The sequence below is a fragment of the Silurus meridionalis genome, chromosome 2, assembly GCF_014805685.1.
Source record: "Silurus meridionalis isolate SWU-2019-XX chromosome 2, ASM1480568v1, whole genome shotgun sequence".
Classification (NCBI taxonomy): domain Eukaryota; kingdom Metazoa; phylum Chordata; class Actinopteri; order Siluriformes; family Siluridae; genus Silurus; species Silurus meridionalis.
This window is the reverse complement of record NC_060885.1, coordinates 24588670-24607067: the sequence shown is the minus strand read 5'-3', so window position 1 is coordinate 24607067 and position 18398 is coordinate 24588670. Positions and strand designations below refer to the sequence as shown.

General features: G+C 37.6%; 1 protein-coding gene across 4 annotated transcripts in view; it reads left to right on the top strand.

Annotated features, from left to right (window-relative positions):
* Positions 1-16828, top strand: part of LOC124397962 (cullin-9) — a 38464-nt gene extending 21636 nt beyond the window's left edge. Inside the window, exons 22-42 of one of the 4 annotated variants that reach the window (XM_046867893.1) lie at positions 588-614; positions 935-1071; positions 1187-1369; positions 2468-2625; positions 3155-3356; positions 3536-3707; positions 4213-4358; positions 4504-4630; positions 4788-4990; positions 5156-5406; positions 8007-8385; positions 8649-8789; positions 9300-9464; positions 9863-10026; positions 10726-10819; positions 10982-11056; positions 11153-11263; positions 12456-12573; positions 12669-12802; positions 13066-13157; positions 15484-16828. In XM_046867893.1, coding sequence (XP_046723849.1) covers positions 588-614; positions 935-1071; positions 1187-1369; positions 2468-2625; positions 3155-3356; positions 3536-3707; positions 4213-4358; positions 4504-4630; positions 4788-4990; positions 5156-5406; positions 8007-8385; positions 8649-8789; positions 9300-9464; positions 9863-10026; positions 10726-10819; positions 10982-11056; positions 11153-11263; positions 12456-12573; positions 12669-12802; positions 13066-13157; positions 15484-15703 — 3299 coding nt within the window. In that variant the 3' untranslated portion in view covers positions 15704-16828. Of the gene's footprint in view, positions 1-584; positions 615-934; positions 1072-1186; positions 1370-2467; positions 2626-3154; positions 3357-3535; positions 3708-4212; positions 4359-4503; positions 4631-4787; positions 4991-5155; positions 5407-8006; positions 8386-8648; positions 8790-9299; positions 9465-9862; positions 10027-10725; positions 10820-10981; positions 11057-11152; positions 11264-12455; positions 12574-12668; positions 12803-13065; positions 13158-15483 lie in introns of all 4 variants that reach the window. The other 3 variants (XM_046867884.1, XM_046867901.1, XM_046867911.1) reach the window with 3 other exon arrangements.
* The last annotated feature ends 1570 nt before the right edge of the window (positions 16829-18398 follow it).

Below are 18398 nucleotides of genomic sequence, written 5' to 3'. Positions count from 1 at the left end.
CAGTTTTATAGATGTCTTTGTATGTAGTAGCATTACCTTTTCCCTTGACAAACTAGGATACCCAAAACTGTTCCAGCAAAACTGTTCCCAGTGCACAAAGCTAGAATCCATAAATATATGGTTTATATGGTTCAGAGTAGAAAATCTCCTGCTGTAGAACTCATACCTCAACCCTATTGAACACCTTTGGGATGAATGTGAACACTGAGTATTTGCACCCCAGACCTCCTCACCTCACCTACATCAGTACATGACTTTACTAATACCCTTGTGTCTGAATGAGCACATATTTTCACAAACACACTCCAAAATTTAGTGGAACATCTATATCCACAGAGGAGTGGAGGGTATTATAATAGAAATTGGGCACTAAATGTAAAATGGAATGCTCAGAAAGCATGTAATAATCGTATGGTCAGGTGTCCACAAACACTTGTCCATATTGTGTGTGTGTATTGTGTAGGATCTTACATTTATTTTAGTTTATTTTTTCATTTTTTTTGTTTGGGTTAATAGATACTATAATCAGAAATATTTTCAGAGCACTTAGGCTTCTGAATTTCAAACTTCTTTTTTGTTTTCAGAAGGTATCAACAGAAGCAAAGATGTAAAGAGTAAGTAACAGTTTAGAAAATAATCAGCATTTTATTTTGCACATTTTTTGTTTGTAATTGGGTTTTTCCATCAGTGTATCCCATTTACCCATCGATTCTGTGATAAAGCACGGAAAATTTCATGTCAGCATTTATGCATTATTTTTTTTTTTTTTTTTTTTTTTTTTTTTTTATTTAATCATAATAAATTGCACACATTTTACAGTTCTGCAAGACTTCATTGTTGTCAGTTGAGCTTCCTTGCTTCCATATCAGTCATTGTGGTCACTTGTGCTGAATTCTGATGCAAAGCTCGAAATGTTTCTTTTTCTGCAATTCAGATGGTAAAGAAGGAAAGAACAAGGAAGCATCTGGAGCATCCTCTTCCTCCTCTTCATCTGCTGCTAAGCCCAAAGTGAAGAATACGAGCAGCATTGCTGGCATTGCACTTTGCTGGCAGAGTGTTGTACAACGACAGGTCATTTGACTTATTTTATAAATGATCAAGTTTCTAAAAGTACTAATCGCTGCATTTACTTTAACATGTGACAAAGATGCATATTTTGTTCAATTTCCTGTATGTGCTTTTACAGGTGAAGAAATTTTTGGATTCAACGTACAATCTCCCCGATTTTGTGGAGCGCTATAAGAATATGTACTTGCGCCTGAAGAATGCCATGGAGGAGCTCTTTGGCCAGCAAACAGCCTTTGTGTTGGCACTGCGCCACGGGTTCTCTGCAGCATTGTTGCAGCTCTCCATCCTTACTGCTATGCATGTGAGTCTCACCTCTCCACAAACCTTTTGTGCTTTTGCCAAAAAGTCCCCGTTGGTTGCGAGTAAAAGTTTAAGGAATGTTTGCCTTAAAGCTCTTTATCATGGTGAAAATTTGTATCATGATGCATCAATTTTAACATATTTGCATCAGTAAAAATCTATTTCTATTTTATTAGCTTTAGCGCTATACTTTTATTATTTAGAAGGTGACCAATAATTTGTGACTAATATTTGATATGTAGATTGATTTTTTCCCCTCGCTAAACTGTTACTCAAGCGCATTCTCTCAGCACCACTGCTGCCACATGAATATGACACATCACAACACTACGGAGACCGAGGCTTGTCCTTAGAGTGACTTAGAATACAGATTAACATGGCAGAGGTAGAGCTGCATCTTCCTGGAGACAGAACAGAAAAAAACCTTTGGTTTTAATTCATCTGTTTTTTTGCACTACAAAGGCCTGTTTGTTAAATTGCCATGTGTTAGAAGTCAGAAGGCACCTAAGTACATTGATGATTTGCTGTCTTTCTGAACTAAAGAAAGAAAAGTGAACTATCTGTGCCATATTGAATTGCAGAGCATCATATTTTTTTTGCTTTAAATCGAATCAAAATCTTATCGCACTGCATCGCAACAAGGTGGAATCGTATTGTATCGCATCAGTAGCTGCTTCACATGTATCTTTAATGTATCATATCGTTGGCTATGCATTGAAATGCGAATCGCAACGGCCTCAGTTATGAAGATGCACATCCATAATAGATTAGATTTTTCCAGCAGCTCTGGCACTTAGATGCAGCTGCCCAGTTTATCTTAATGGCTTTGTTCTGAAATTCTGTTGTTTCTATAGTAATAACTAGCGACTAGGATTTGTATGAAGGATTCTCTATAAAAGTGTACGATCTTTGACAATTTTCTGTGAATTAGTAAAAAACACAGCAGGTCCTGTGAAGTGTAAGAGGAATAAATCCCCTTGTTGTCTCAATGGCAATGCAAAATCATCTACCTGATTATGTAACATTATTCTCTGTGGTGATTTTTTTTTTTTTGTGTTAAAAGCTAATCAAAGCCATGATTTTCTTTTGTACTCACCAGGTGAGTGAACGGTTTGCTCAGTACATAGACCACATGATCCAGGAGAGTGGTGTGGATACTGGGAATGTGGAGACTCTAAACAGGCTGCAACAGTTCCTGGAGCCCATGCTCTTCCTCTCAGGATTAGAGTTGGCCAACACATTCGAGCACTTCTACAGGTGTGAGAGGATTTTTGTAATGTGTTTATGAATTTACACTATATGCGAATGTGATGGGTTTTTTGTTTTTTATATTTCTAGCGTTCTAAAGAGGTTGTACTGTACAGAAGTACTGTTTGTTTTTGGCTTAACAGTTACATTAGAACACATGATGGGTGCAAGTCTCAGACACACAGAACTGGTGTAACTTATGTATGGGCCTCAATTTTCAGCACTGTTCTCCAAATCATTTAATTGACCTAAATATAGTTGAGTAGGATGAAAACCAGGCCTTGGCAAGGAGTGTCTTCCAGCAGGACACTGATCTTGTTGTATTTACCTGCAGAGTTCCACCTAAGGTTTTAAGTATTTGAGTAGACATCACAAATCCTAAAGAAAAAGGAGGCCTACATGTGTGACGGAGTTTCACCAGTTCTGTCTGGAGGATTGAGTTAAAATTGTTAAAATTGTGAGAACCTTTTGAAAGTCAAATCCTTTTTTTTAATTATTATTATTAATAGTAAAAAGACTTGAATTAATGTTTTTGTAGGTACTACCTGGGTGATCGTCTGCTGAGCCAGGGGAAGGTGTGGCTGGAGAGTGCAGTGATTGAGCAGATTGGAACTTGTTTTCCTGAGCGTTTCCCTCAGCAGATGTTGAGCAACCTGAGTGAGTCCGATGAACTGCAGCAGGAATTTCACCTCTACCGACTGCAGCAGCTGGACAAGAGTCTGCAAGATATGGAGGAGGAGGTGAGAGGAAAATTTCCTATTCTGATAAAAGTACAGTAAGAATCAGGTTTGTAAATTTGTAAGATGTTCTGGACGATGTGTAAGCGCTTGTCTTTTCCTTGTATTAAAAAAGGAGTCAATAGTGGGATTTTCTGTGACTACATGCGTGTTTGAGATTTTTTGGACTATGTGTTGATCAGATGATGGAGGATCAGATGTCCGAGCCGGAAGAAGAGTGTGAGGTGAAGGTGCTGGTTTTATCTCCACGTTGTTGGGCTGTCTCTGCTCCCTGCTACATGGAGAATCCCAGGAAATATTTCCCTAAGAAGCTCTGCAACTACCTGGACGAGTTCACTGACTTCTATTCCAACAGTTAGTTTCCACGTACATATGTTCACCACAATAGTTGTCGTTTAGTGATTTTGTTTAGGCAAAATTGTTTTAAAGGCAATTACTCCTATTTATTTATTTATTTATTTTTATTAATTAATTAATTTAGAAGTTTATTTTGTCATTAGATTATTATATTAAATACAAATGTAAAAAAACAAATCTGCTATTAAACTACTATTGCAGAACTAGGCCAGATAAAAAAATAAAATCACTAACTGCAGTACTAAATGGCTGACATTGATTGGATAACCTGATTATATGAGAACACTATAAAGTGATAAAAAGAGACACACACACTCACAAGATGAAAAGTTTTCTGTGTTTCCTGGTTCTGCACACTTTTTTTCTTTTTTTTCTTTTTTTTTTGTCTCATGAATTTAAACCCCTGATTTGTTTAGTTTCATCAAAACAAATTTAGAATAAAGCCAAAATCGTCATTCACTGACAGTCTGTTGGTCAGCTATAACTGTGTATTTATCTATAGGTCAGTGCATGTATCAGCTTAGCAACAGTAAGCCACGACGGTTGCAGTGGACCTGGCTTGGCCATGCAGAACTGTCTTATGGCTCCTGCACACTATACGTCTCCACACTGCAGATGTACATCCTGCTTCAGTTCAATCACCAAGAGGTAATAATTCAGAGTAACTGGTCTGATTTATATATATTTATACTTATGCAATTAACTCTATAATATAAAACCTGATGTGTTCTTATTTATGCTTTCTGTCTCACTCTCTTGTTTTCTACCCTCTTGGTGATTTTCTCTTCCTCAGGAAGTAAGCATGGAGGCCCTGCAGCAGGCCACTGGTCTTTCCCCAACTGTACTGGTCCATGCTCTCACACCTTTGACATCAGAGAAGGGCATCCTGATTCATGAAGGTCTTCAAGATCCTCAGAAGGGTAAGCATGCGGCAGTATGGCTTGCTCATATATAATCTTATCAAATATATTCTTATTAAAACATAAAATGTGTTCTGATGCTTTAGGTTTAGGATTTCTTTCAAATTGGAAATTACTTATATATATATTTCAAACTAATTTTCCTGTAATTCTTTAGGGGTTCTCAGGTTGAATATAACATCCTTGGCACAGAGTTCAGAGAAGCAAAGGTATCACTACCTACTGCCAAAACAGACCTACCTGAATGTGGATGAAGATGCAGCCCTCACTCTGGAGAGGAAACGGAATCATATGTACTGCCTCATTGTTCAGATCATGAAGAACGAGAAGGAGATGCATATAGACAACTTGGTGTTCAAGGTCAAGCCTGATTCACTAGAACTATTAGCTTTGAGGTTCTCTAATTCATAACTAAACAGTGTACATGCTAATCTCTTACTTTGAATGCAGTGTTGCAGAACTAATTGCTAAGAGCACAGCTTGTACTTATCCAGGTGTTCTGATTTGTGTTTTTTTATGCTACAGGTGTTAGAAACTTGTCAAAAGCAGGAAGTTGTTCGTCCTTCCACCACTGTGCGCTTTAGCTGCAGCACCACGGATGTACTTTCCTGCATCATGCACATCATCAACAAGGGCTACATCCGCCGTAATGAAGATAATCCCCACATCGTGGAATTTCTGGTCGAAGATCCGTCCACTCCCCAGAAGAGCCAGGCTCACTTCTTCAGCAAGCTGGACCTGAACAAGAGCACGAGCAGCACCAAAGCTGACACAAGGTGTGCTGATGACCCACTTGAGCATGGGGAGGGTGAAGACAAGCAATGACTGGGGTGATACCTGCTCTGCCCATTGAGAGCATATTCTTTTTGTTTTAGGGCTGGTTTGTCATTTTTCAGTCTTAAGAGAGGAAAGGTTCTTCTCAATAGGCAGTTTTTCCAGGTCAAACCTTTCACTTCCCTGTTTTTTTTTTTGTGTGTTTCCATGAAAGAGGGCATAATTTGCTTCTTGATGAATATTTATTTCGTACAACACAAATTCAAAAAAAAAAAGTTGGGACACTGTTTAAAATGTAAATAAAAACAGCATGCAATGATTTGCAAATCTCATAAACCCAGATTTTACTTAGAATTAAACATAGAGATCACATCATGTGTTTTAACTGAGGAAATGTACCATTTAAAAAAAACCTAAATAGGATAAATTTGATGCCATAAAACATCTAAAAAAAAAAATTGGGACGAGGGCAACCGGAACCTGAAAAAGTAAGTGTTACTAAAGAGAAACAACTGAAGAAACATTTTGCAATAATAAAAATATCAGATCAGTAACATGATTGGGGATTAAAAAGACTATCTTAGAGTGGCTCTCAGAAATAAAGATGGGCAGAGGTTCACCAATGCAAAAAAACTTTATATTAATTGTTAGAATTTCAGAAACTGTTCTGCAACATAGGATTGGGAATACTTTTACCTATAGTACATTATATCATGAAAAATTCTGAGAATCTGGAGAAACCTCTGAATGCCATGGACAAGGGCAACAATCAACAATTGGATGGATGCCTGTAGTCTTTAAGCCCTAATTTAATAATAATCACTGCATGGGTTTTTAACACCTCAAGAAATGACTGTATATGAACATAGATCCCTGGTTTGGTGGTTAGTTTTTTAGAATTTTAAAATTTATTTTTTAGAAACCATAGACACAACTTCATATGGACTAAAGAGGAGAGGGACTGTCTGTCTTATTATCAGCGCTCAGTTCAAAAGCGTATGCTAATGAGTTCATTAGTGCCTATGGAATGGTTAACTTGTTGAAAAGCACCATCAAGTGCTAAAAGGGTATATGCAGGTTTAAGGGCAACATATGCTTCTATTCAGATGACTTCTTTATTCAGGGAAGGCCTTGCATATTTCAGCTCATACTGGATTTATTGTATCAGCATGGATTCATAGTAGAATAGTAGAATAAAGTGGCCTGCTTGCAGTCAACACCTTTTACCATTGAAAAATATGACATAAATGGCCCATGACTGTTGATCGGCTAGAATCCTGTATTAATCACAAATTGGATAACTTTCCTCTTCTAAAACTCTAGCAGCCTGTCTCGTCAGGTCCCAGACATATATACGGACGATTGGTAAAAGAAGAGGAGATGCTACACAATGGCAAACATGGCTGTCATAACTCTAGAAACATGTTGCTTCCGTAAAATTATAAATGACCTTATTTTGTCCTTAATACGATACATTTCCTCAGTTTAAACATTTGATATGTTTTCTGTTTTCTACTGTGAATAAAATAAATACTGTGAGATTTGCAAATGCATTCTGGTTTTATTTACGTTTTATACAGCGTCTCCACTATTTTTGGAATTGGGGTTGTACTCTTATCTTCATGTATTAGTGGCTTTCCTTAATTAAGGAAAGCTCCATTTTCTGCTCAATGCCACTGAAATGGAATCCGCTCCTCTTTTGCTAGATGGGGAATGTTTGTTTTGAAATTTGTTAAAATGGACTTGTTGAAGTCACCAAACACACACTTTTTTTTTTCTTTTGTTTTCTTTTCTTTTATAACCAGAATAAAGCCAAAAGTGCCTTGCATTTATTTGATAAGATCCGTTATAAATAGAGGAACTAGTTGAAAGATGTGCGGACGTGCTTACTGTCAGATATATTTATTTGTTGTTTTGTGGTTGTTTAATCCTTAATTGAGAGTTTACTGAGCTGCAACTTAAAAGATAACAAGAAGTACTTGCCGCACTACATGTTGAAATGCATTATTGGTTATACATACTTTTCTTATAACCATATCTTGGCAGAAACAAGGTGACGGTTGTAGAATTATGGCCTTATAACCCCAAGGCCATAGGTTCTGTTTTGCTTGTGGTTGTCTGTGTTTTGTCTGGTGTTCCCTGATGTATGTTTTTTTTTTTTTTTTTTGTGTCAGTTGCAGCATTTTGACGAGATATAATCTCAAGAAAAGAGCTTCTGTTATTCTGAGATCGCAAAAAGAATAAATAAATAAAGAGCACATGGGCTTTCTGGACTTCTGTAGGTAAAACTATGCAATAAATCTTTTGTTTCTGGTGCATAAACCAACCACCAGATTTATACATGGAGGTGTTTAGAAGCTGGCATCTCATATAATGTTTTTATCAAATTCTTAAAAATAAAACCTAATACTCAATGTCCATGTTTGTTGCTTTTTTATTCTTTTTTATTTAATTATAATTGATCAAAATAAATCTCTTTTGAAATCATTACTGTTGAGACTAGTATAAATGTATTAAGATGGGTATGCTGTAGACTTTTATGGTGAGATCTGAACCCCTCAATACACGTTGTGACTTGCTTTGTGTATGTCTTCTCCTGCAGCCTGGGAGGCCCTGTTATGGCCCCTCAGCGGGTGGAGGATGGGGCATTGGAGACCGTGCTCTTCTCCATGGGTCGCACCATGACCCAGGAGGAGGTGAGGCATCTGATGCAACGCACAATCCAGCAGTTGGCTGACACGCTCACCTTGGAAGAGGAACCGGCTGAGCATCTGCTCATGCACTGCAAGTGGAACATCGACATGTTGATCCAGCGCTATACAGACGATCCGGAGACACTGGTGCTGGCTGCCGGCCTCAAGATCCGCAACCCTCAGCCTCCCCCTACTCCTATGAGTCTCTGCCCTGTCTGCTTCGTGTCTCAGTTTGGGGACAGTGACTCTGAACCCATGATGCTCAGCTGCAGGCACTACTGCTGCAGGGTAATTATCATGCTTGCAGGTGTGAGCTGGTCTCTGCTTTAAATGATGAAGTTAAGTCTATAGATGTGGATCTAATAAGCACCAGAATATGAAAATGTCTACTTGAGTTTATTGCATTTAAAAAGGAAGGAGGACAGACAAGGTACCAAATGTGGCATGGCTTGAAGTCACCATAGGGCATGTGTGACTTGATATATTTTAATCTGATTTTTAGTTGAAGTAATATGTATTAAAGTTTTGACTGATTTCCGTATCTCACCCAGTCTTGCTGGCAGGAGTACCTTACAGCCCGGATTGAACAGAACCTGGTGATGAACTGCGACTGTCCCATCACAGACTGTCCTGCTCAACCCACTTCTAAGTTCTTCTACAGCATTCTGACCGACAAGGATACCATTGCAAAGGTCTCAATTTCATCTGCATTTTACAGTTATTTGCTTAGTAGCTCATAGTTTTATAACCACAAATGATGACTGTAAAAGACTGTAGAAAGAACATTACTCATAATCTTACATTCCAGTGTTCATGTTAGTTATTTTTCTCCAGTGTTCTGTATCGTTTAAAGATTTATAATCACATTCTTGATGTCACCCAAATGAGGATGGGTTCCCCTTTTGAGTCTGGTTCCTCTCAAGGTTTCTTCCTCATAACATCTAAGGGAGTTTTTCCTTGCCACAGTCACCACGGCTGCTAATTAGGGATAAATGCACACCAGTCACCTTAACTCTTACAATTCTGTAAAGCTGCTTTGAGACAATGTCTGTTGTGAAAAGCGCTATAGAAATAAACTTGACTTGATTTGATACTCAAACCAGAGCATTTTCGAATATTGTCAGTCTTAAACCGGATGTATTATTTTTAGTTTAGAGTTTTGTTAAGAAATCTTAATGGGATGTTGCATTTGCTTCTTGCAGTATGAGAATGCACTCTTGCGGGGTTATGTGGAGTGCTGCTCCAACCTGACCTGGTGCACCAACCCTCAGGGCTGTGATCAGATCCTGTGCAAGGAGAACATCGGCAGCATGGGCACCTGCTCCAAGTGCTGCTGGTCTTCATGCTTCAGCTGCAACTTCCCTGAGGTAAGAATGCATGCAATTTCACAATAGTTCTTTGTGTAAGCTGAAGTTTAGAGGTCGACCGAAAGCGGATTTTACTGATAGCTAGGTTGGATTTACCGCTAGCTAGGTCGTACTTGCTGATAACCGATTTATCAACAGATTATCCAATTTTCAAATAGATATTGGATTTAAAAAAAAAACGTAAAATAATACTGAACTTTATTACAAAAAATACAGTATGAATGTGTTACATGAAATAAATATGAATATTAATTATATTAATAAACATTGAAGAAAATAAAAGGTATGCGGATAACGGAAACCTCTACTTACATGTCACCAGTTGACATACAGGATATTCCAAGGATTCATTCGTGCACTATTTACAGTATATTTATATACATTTGTACAATCACCAGGCTCACTATCCAGCCAGCTGCAGTCACATGTCCCAGTGGATGGATGATGGTGGCTACTATGAGGGCATGAGCATGGAGGCTCAAAGTAAGCATTTGGCCAAACTCATCTCGAAGCGTTGCCCAAGCTGCCAGGCACAAATTGAGAAAAATGAAGGATGTCTTCAGTGAGTATATACATACATAAATATATTATATATTAATTCTATGACCACAATGAAAAATAAATTTTCATTTACTTCACTTCTTAATGCTTCTGTACTTACAATGATAATACTTCAAATGTAGCTTATGCAGATAGGCAGAGTAATTACACAAAAGTCTTTTGAGTGCACTATTGGCTGAAGTGGACTATAGCTGAGCCGAATAGTTCAGCACTATAATCATTGCAAGAATGTGTTGTATATCTGAATGTCATATAAACTAATGGAGAAAGGATTTAGTTTAAGCAACAGTTAAATGATTTATTGCTAATTAAAGCAATATTTTTTTTTGCTTTTTGAGTTACACTGAAACTATGTCCATTGTGCGTCTACCTTAAAGTTACATTTTCTGCTTTGCATGGTTGACAAGAGTAGTTATTTGAGTCACTCTAGTCTTCCTGTCAGCTCAAACCCTAATGACTATTTCACTCTGAGCAGTGTGTTTATTGTTTATTCAATGTGAATGCTGCTGTTTTATTTGAACTGTATGTCACCTTCATCTACATGATTTTAATGCATTGTGCTGCTGCCACATTATTGATGTGCCCCTGGATAATTAATTATATTTACGGACAAGGGTAAAGATACTCCTATTAAAATTTCATAACTGTCAGTAGTCTGTTTATGTAAGATAAGACATGCAGCATGTGTTTGTTCTGGTAGTATGACCTGTGCCAAATGTAACCATGGATTTTGCTGGAGGTGCCTGAAGCCCTGGAAACCTACTCATAAAGATTATTACAACTGTTCAGCCATGGTAAGTGTTATACCTGGTGTCATGATGATTAGTATTTATTTATTTTTTTTTTACATTACACTCATGATAAACTTTACACTTGATTGTATGCTTAATCATTGTTGGTTTTTATGCTAATGTTAGTTATATTATTAATTTATCATAATGCATATATTATGACAGGTCAGCAAAGCTGCAAGGCAAGAGAAGAAGTTCCAGGATTATAATGAGAGGTGTACCTTTCATAACCAGGCTAAGGTTGGGATCTCTTGCTCCTAATAATGATTTTTTCTGCAATCCTGCTTTAAATGCTTTTAGTGCCTGAACTTTACTCTGTTCAATGACCCTGTTTAGGAGTTTGCCATCAATCTGGAAAGCAAAGTGTCTTCCATCAATGAAGCCCTGCAGATGAAGTCTTTGACATTTGTTATCGATGCTTGCAAGATTCTTGCCCAAGGTCGAAAGGTGAACCCTTACATTTTACTGTAATCATTTAATGCAATGTTGGTTGTTCCACAAGTACATGTATTATATTGGTTCTCCCATTGCACAAGACTTAGTTCTTGTGAAACACAAATAGGATATCTCAGGGCTTTTTAAGAAGCTGTTAACTTAAATAGAGAGAAGTAAAAACCACAGTAAAACATGAGCTACAGATACAAAGTTAGTAGTGAGAGCACAGGAGTGTGCTGTCGGTTTGTGGATTGATTTTTCAGAAAACTATCTTTATCATTATTTATCTAGCCATGTATGGTTCTTCCCCAAACTATTTGAAGGCACACAATTGTATTGGATGCGGTAGCATAAAATCTTTCTTCGCTTAAGCAAGGAAACCTTAAAGTGTTCCAGCATGACAATGCTTGAATGGCCTGCTGTAGATCTCTGACCTCAACCCTTTTAAACATCTTTGGGATGAATGTAAGCGCTGACTGCACACCAGGTCTCTCTGAATGAATCTCCACAAGCATATTCCAAAATTTAGTGCAACATCTTTCCAGAAGAGTGGAGTTTATTAGAACAGCAAATGGGAATTAACCATATGGCCAGGTTTCCACAAAGGTTTGTCCATATGGTGCATCTTAACTGACGCTGTCAATACGCCAATTCAATGTGATCACAATACATTTGCTAGCAAGACATTTGGTCTCGGTGATGTGATCACATAATGCGTTGACTTATGTCTCATATCACTATGAGGATGGATTCGGACTGTAATTAATATGAACAGGTCTGCATTTAAGCGTCTATCACTAAACAGTACACCTCAACAATGATGAACATGTAATGAATGGACATTCAGTTCGCGTTTGTGTCTGGCTTCACTCAAGGGTTTTTTCTTCATACCATCTTGGGGAGTTTTTCACTTCCATGGTTGCCAGTGGCTCACTCATTAGGGGTAAACTTATAAAATTCAAATTTATATGTTAGTGCTTATAACACATTTATCTCAGTGATGCTGTTTTGGGACAATGTCTATTGTTAAAAGCACTATACAAATAAACCTAAACTGAAGTCTACACATGATCCAGGACTCTGATATGAATGCTTAGACCAGGGCTGAACTCTAAATGTGTCTAAAAGCTCAATTCTGTATACAAAAACTGGTCATCTAGTTCAATCTCAAGCTTTAAAAGTATTTTTTTTTTCTTCTGCTCAGGTTTTGGCTTACTCGTGTGTGTACAGCTATTACAATCAGGACACTGAGAAAATGGATGTCATGGAGCAACAGACTGAAGCCCTGGACCTTCACACTAATGCCCTGCAGATCTTACTTGGTTAGAGTAAAAAATAAAAAATAAAAAAACCTGTCATTAATCAGTGTAAAACTTTGATTGTCCATGCATTTAAACTGGTGTTGTTTTTCCCACAGAGGAGACTCTGTTGCAGTGCACAGACTTGGCATCGTGCGTGCGATTGCTGAAGGCAGAGCACATTAACACCGGCCTCGAGCTTATTCGCCGCATTCAGGAGCGCCTAGTGGCAATCCTACAGCACTCTACCCAGGTACACTCTCATTCAAAGCAGACAAGTGCACCATAAACAAAATACATTCTAAACAACCAGAAACAAAATAATCCCCAAAACCAGATGCAGTGTAGTTTAATAAAGCTGATATGAATTGCTATGAACAATGGGCTAGAATTTACAGCTTTTTATTTTCCTCTTTTGTTTTAGTTTATATAACAGCTGTAGGTACATACAAATTTATGTTGATGACCAACTTATTTTGTTTTATTTCTTTTATTTAACTTTTTATTTTTTTGTAGGACTTCCGTGTAGGATATCAGTCCAAGACTGGGCCAGATCACGAGGCCGCACAAGCCTTAAATGTTGCTAACAACACAGAAAAGAGCAAAGAGTGAGTTGCAGAAACAGAGTAAATATCAATTCTCACAAACTTGCAGACTCTGATTTACTGAGATTTAAAATACCAAACTCTCCATGGGCCATTTTTTTTAATGTGCTGGTCAAATGATATTCATTTATTATTTTATATATATATACAGTGGAACCCGGTTATGTCGATGTCCTAGGGGGTCGACAAAAAGCATCGAGATAACCGATGATCGAGATAAACGAAAATCAAAATGCCGACGATATATTAACGTGCTTGAAATTTCTTTATGTACATGATGTGCGTTAATAAATGAGAATGTACACGTACGTGTTTTGAAGGGTTTTTTACACAACAGCGTTGCCGCGATTTGTTTGATGAAGGCATGCTATAAAAATACATACAGTACATGTTTATCTGTCAGGAATCCACCTGCCACGCCCCCTTCGGCCCCCTTCAGCGTGTCAGGTGCTTTCTCGGCCGCTTTCTCTGAAGCTCTCGGCTTCAATTGCGCACATATGGTGATCGTTTAGCATCATCACCAGCTCCTATTTAAACTTCCACACTCTCACTGTCCGTTATTGTGGGTATATGTTGGTTCACGGCGGTCGTTGTTATCGCTCATGTGTATCCCGGTACGTGCCTTCCCACCGGCACTCTCTCAACGGCTGCTCTTTTCTTCCCAAAGCGCACCGTGGATTCCCCCCGATCCTGCCGGTGTTCATTCTATGCTTTTGCTCATCCCACGTTCTCCCGTGTGCTGTTCAGAGCCGCGCTTCTACTTTCGCCTTCCGTTCATCGCATAACATTTAACAACAAAAGGCATATGTGCACTAACTAACAGCAGAGATTCACCAGTATACAATACAACACCTGTAGCATCTGTAAGCCTTGATTTTTCCGCCACTTTCGCGAGTTCTTCTGCGGCTGCACCGAGATAACCAACGTTAAATGGCAAATTTTTCCCCCCTTGTGCTCGAGATATCAGGGTTCGGCGACATAACCGATCAAAATGCTAAGATAAAGCGAGAATTTGCCGGTTCCACTTTAAAAACGTCGACTTAATAGGGTTGTCGAGATAACCGAGGTCGAGATAAGCGGGTTCCACTGTGTGTGTGTGTGTGTGTGTGTGTGTGTGTGTGTGTGTGTGTGTGTGTGTGTGTGTGTGTGTGTGTGTATGTGTGTGTGTGTGTGTGTGTGTGTGTGTGTGTGTATATATATATATATATATATATATATATATATATATATATATATATATATATATATATATATAATAAAATATATAAAATATAAAACGCTGTCATTTTTGATAGCAGCTCATACACATGGAATAGTGAGCCTAATTCCCTCCATGATCTAAGGATGATAATAAATATTGTGGTATTTAACAAAACCATTTTTGTTAGCAACAATTCCGATCGCACCAGAGATGCAAATTTGTGATGAATATCATATATGAACAGACATTGACTGATCTCTGTCTCTGATTATTTTGCTGTAATTCAGAGACATAAACTTTCGTATTATTGTGTAATATGGTCTTCAAACTAAAAGTGGAAACATGATGCAAATGCACATACATATCACATGTACTGTATGTAAATATACACTGATCAGCCATAACATTAAAACCATCGCGTAGGTCTCTCACCTCTAACTCACCAGGACCTGCAAATTCTCTGAAGCTGTTGTGCTATCTTTTTTTCCCCATAGATGTTAGCAGCAGGTCCATTTAATTTTTCTAAGTTTGATGAGCCTTAGGAGTTAATGACCTTGCCACTGGTTCATGAGTTTGTCCTTCTTTGGATCACTGATGGTAGGTATAACAGGAACACCCTACAAGACCTGCTGTTTTTGAAGATTTTCTGACCGAGTCGTCTTGCACCCTGTCCAAGTCGCTTCAAGACTCGAAAATGGACTGTTCACTTGCTGTTCAAAATATTCCACTTTTTGACAGCTGTAATTATTGTTATTCCCTACAAATGATAGTGGTTTTAATGGAATGGCTAATCGGTGTTTGGTCTCCCTACAGTAATTGTGCAATTAAGTAGAAATAGCCCAAACTGCATATACATTCAGTCAAATACTTAACTGGGTTAAAGAAGGAGTTGTGTGTAGATAATTAAGCCAAATGCACAAAATGGACACATGCCATTGCTCAAAAAAAGATTTTTTTTTACTGGCTCTAATAAGTTTGTACATCAGGTAAATCAGGGCCACAGAGTATACTAATATTTGGTCCTAGTGGTAGAGGAAAAGAACGTCATAATCTTAGAATTCTATACCTCTTTCTGTACTTATTGAATCTGTAAAGAATTTAAGAGTCAAACAGTTGACTTATTTTCAGGACCAAATCAGATAGAGGCTCTGAGACTGGAGACTCGGACAACAACAATAACTGCACTGAAGACGGTGGCGACGAGGCCGAGGAGGACGATGAGTATGATGACGAGTACGTACCGGAATGGCACGAAGACTACGACGAGGAGGAAATCGAAGAGGACGACTTTTTTTCTGACGACGACGAATCCGAGAACCTAGAGAGGGACTTTGTTCCTTTCGACTGAATTCAAAACGAATGACCAGTCACTGTGCCTAGGAAGGAAGGAAGTGAAAATGGATTGATTTATCACCTTCAGCTCTGGAGGTCTCCCTCTGGTCTGATCTAGGGATCAGTGCATTTCCATCATTGTAACATACATATTCAGTAATTCTACAGGGATGGGTAACAGTGGAAAAAACATGGAGGAAAGTTTGCAGTGCAGCAGGAACCTTGTAACTGAAAACACTGGTCTACAAATAGTAAGCAATCACTTGTAACATCATAACATGGTGGTGGATGAAAAAGCACTTAAAAAAAAAAGTAATTTTTTTTATTTAATCGTTTTTCTTTGTCTTTATAGCTAGCTTAGCCTCTGTATGTTTGAATGACTTTGTTGCACTCATTAAATTGTTCATAAACATGTAGGAAAAAATTTAATGCATTTATGCTAATGCTAATCCTTTTTTTTTTTTTGCCTTACATCTTAAAAACAGTTAACGTTATCATTGACATAGCGAAGGAAATGCCAAAGCATAGGCAATTACAACATATTGCTGGACAGAAGCCCTCTCTGAGCTGTTTTTTTTTTCTTTTTTTTTTTTAAAATGATGATTTACTCAAAGCGGTAAGGAAGGGAGATTTATTTTTTTGAATTATTTTGAATGCTCTTATAGACTAGTTCTAAACACGTTCTCAGTTCACCATTTCAGTGATGTGTAAAAAAAAATATCCTAATCTTTTTAGTCCAGTATTATTTAAAGCAAGTTTTGTTCAGGAGAATCTGTGTATTTGAATCTTGAAATGGTCCGCAATCAGAGAGCTTATTTCTGTCAGTACATACATTCATTCGCCTGGTTCAAGAAACTGTTATGGCAATAAATATCTAAATGTGTTATTACAAAGGATCATATTATTTGCTGAGAACACTATATTTTGCTTCCCCCCTCCTTTCCAAATAAGAAAACAGACCTAAAAAAAAACGAATAAAAGGTTTATGTTGCATTAAAATTACAGGGATGATAAATATCTTGCAGGGTCACACACAATCTTTTGTAGGCTGCTTTCTTTATAGTATATTGTTCTGCTCATTTACTGTTCTCTCTTAGACTTGTGCAACCATGGCTGAGTAAATAAAATACTTTTCTTCGAATGCTCGTCCTAATTCCTTGTCGAGTTCTTTTTATCTTTTAATCTGGATGTTGCCAGATGCTGAGATGCACATTTTCACCATTGTGCTCTTCTTTCCTCGCTATTTCAATTCAGTTTCATTTGTATAGCACGTTTAACTGTGTATATTGTCCCAAAGCAGATTTACAGTAATAAATTACAGATGTCGGTTTCAGCATCATTGATTAGTACGTTAATATACGTTTACCCATAATGAGGGAGGCAGTGGTGACAATGGAAAGGAAAAACTTCCTGGGATCCATCCATGAGGAGGAAACCTTGAGAGGGGCATCACAGTGAGGTGCATTATGGGATCGTTAAGCCTTTTCATTAGGGTTAGTTACTATGCACGCACACACACACAAAACCACATTCACACAGCATAAGTTTTAGAGGAATCCCGCTTTTATTGCTTTTTATCTTCATCTATTAAAATGAATCAAAGTTGACGACTTTATTTATAACATAACATTAATATGTAAATAAAGATCAACCCACTGGGGCAGTAATCACGCTGCCACATGCTTGCAGGAGGAGCAGTGATTGGACAGTTGAGCAGAATGTAAAGTGTCTTGAGTGACCTAAATACAAATTGCCAGAATTAAATGTGATTAAGTGCAGACAGTGAGTTTAAGACTTACAGAACCATAACCATTGCAAGATTAGAACTGGAATCATTAAAAAAAAAAAAGGAAGAGGGATTATAGGATGAAAAATTACTACACGTGTGAACCACATTTCGACGTGCCAAAGATGACAATGTATTTCTTTTATTTTTTCTTATTTTTAATAATCACCTTTTTGGAAAGCTAGTTTCAGGTATGTTGTATGGTTTACAAGGTGTAGTTGGGCTAAATGGTTCTAAAATCTGTAAACCCTGGTTAATGATATTACCTTGAACACAGTTAAATGAGGGAAGGTACTGTATGTCTAAATACACTGAAGTTGCTTGTCTCCCACATGCCTATTATGGGGTTACTCTGATACCAGCCTGTACCAAACATGATCTCAAGCCATTACTGATCATTATCTCTGACACTTTGCCTAAATATCTAATATGTCATACTATACGTCCAAAATCCCATTCTCAAAACAAGTATCAATACTGATTTATGTATTCGTTCTAACGTTTACAACTTCCATACCTACACGCTGTAAATGTAATTAATTACTGTACTTAAGTAGCTTTTTCTTGTATCTGTACTGAAGTGTTTCCATTTGAGGAGACTTTTACTTTCACTTCACTACATTTCAAAGTAAAACATCGTATCTTTTACTACATTTTGTGAAATCAGTCGTTCCTTTTTATTTCTAAACAGATTAAAAACTAAACTGGTCAATCACACAGCAAACAACCAATCAGGGTCGAGCGCGCGCTCTGTTTTAAACTTTTGATTGGCGTTTGATGCACCGACATACAGTTCAGCATCAGTTCAACAGCAGGCAGTAGTTTTAAAAAAAAAAAAAAAGGTTGTGGGCTCATGATAATTGTAATAGATATTAATCAGTGTTTGGCTCATTAATATTATTCTATTAATAGTGTTAAGAGTAAC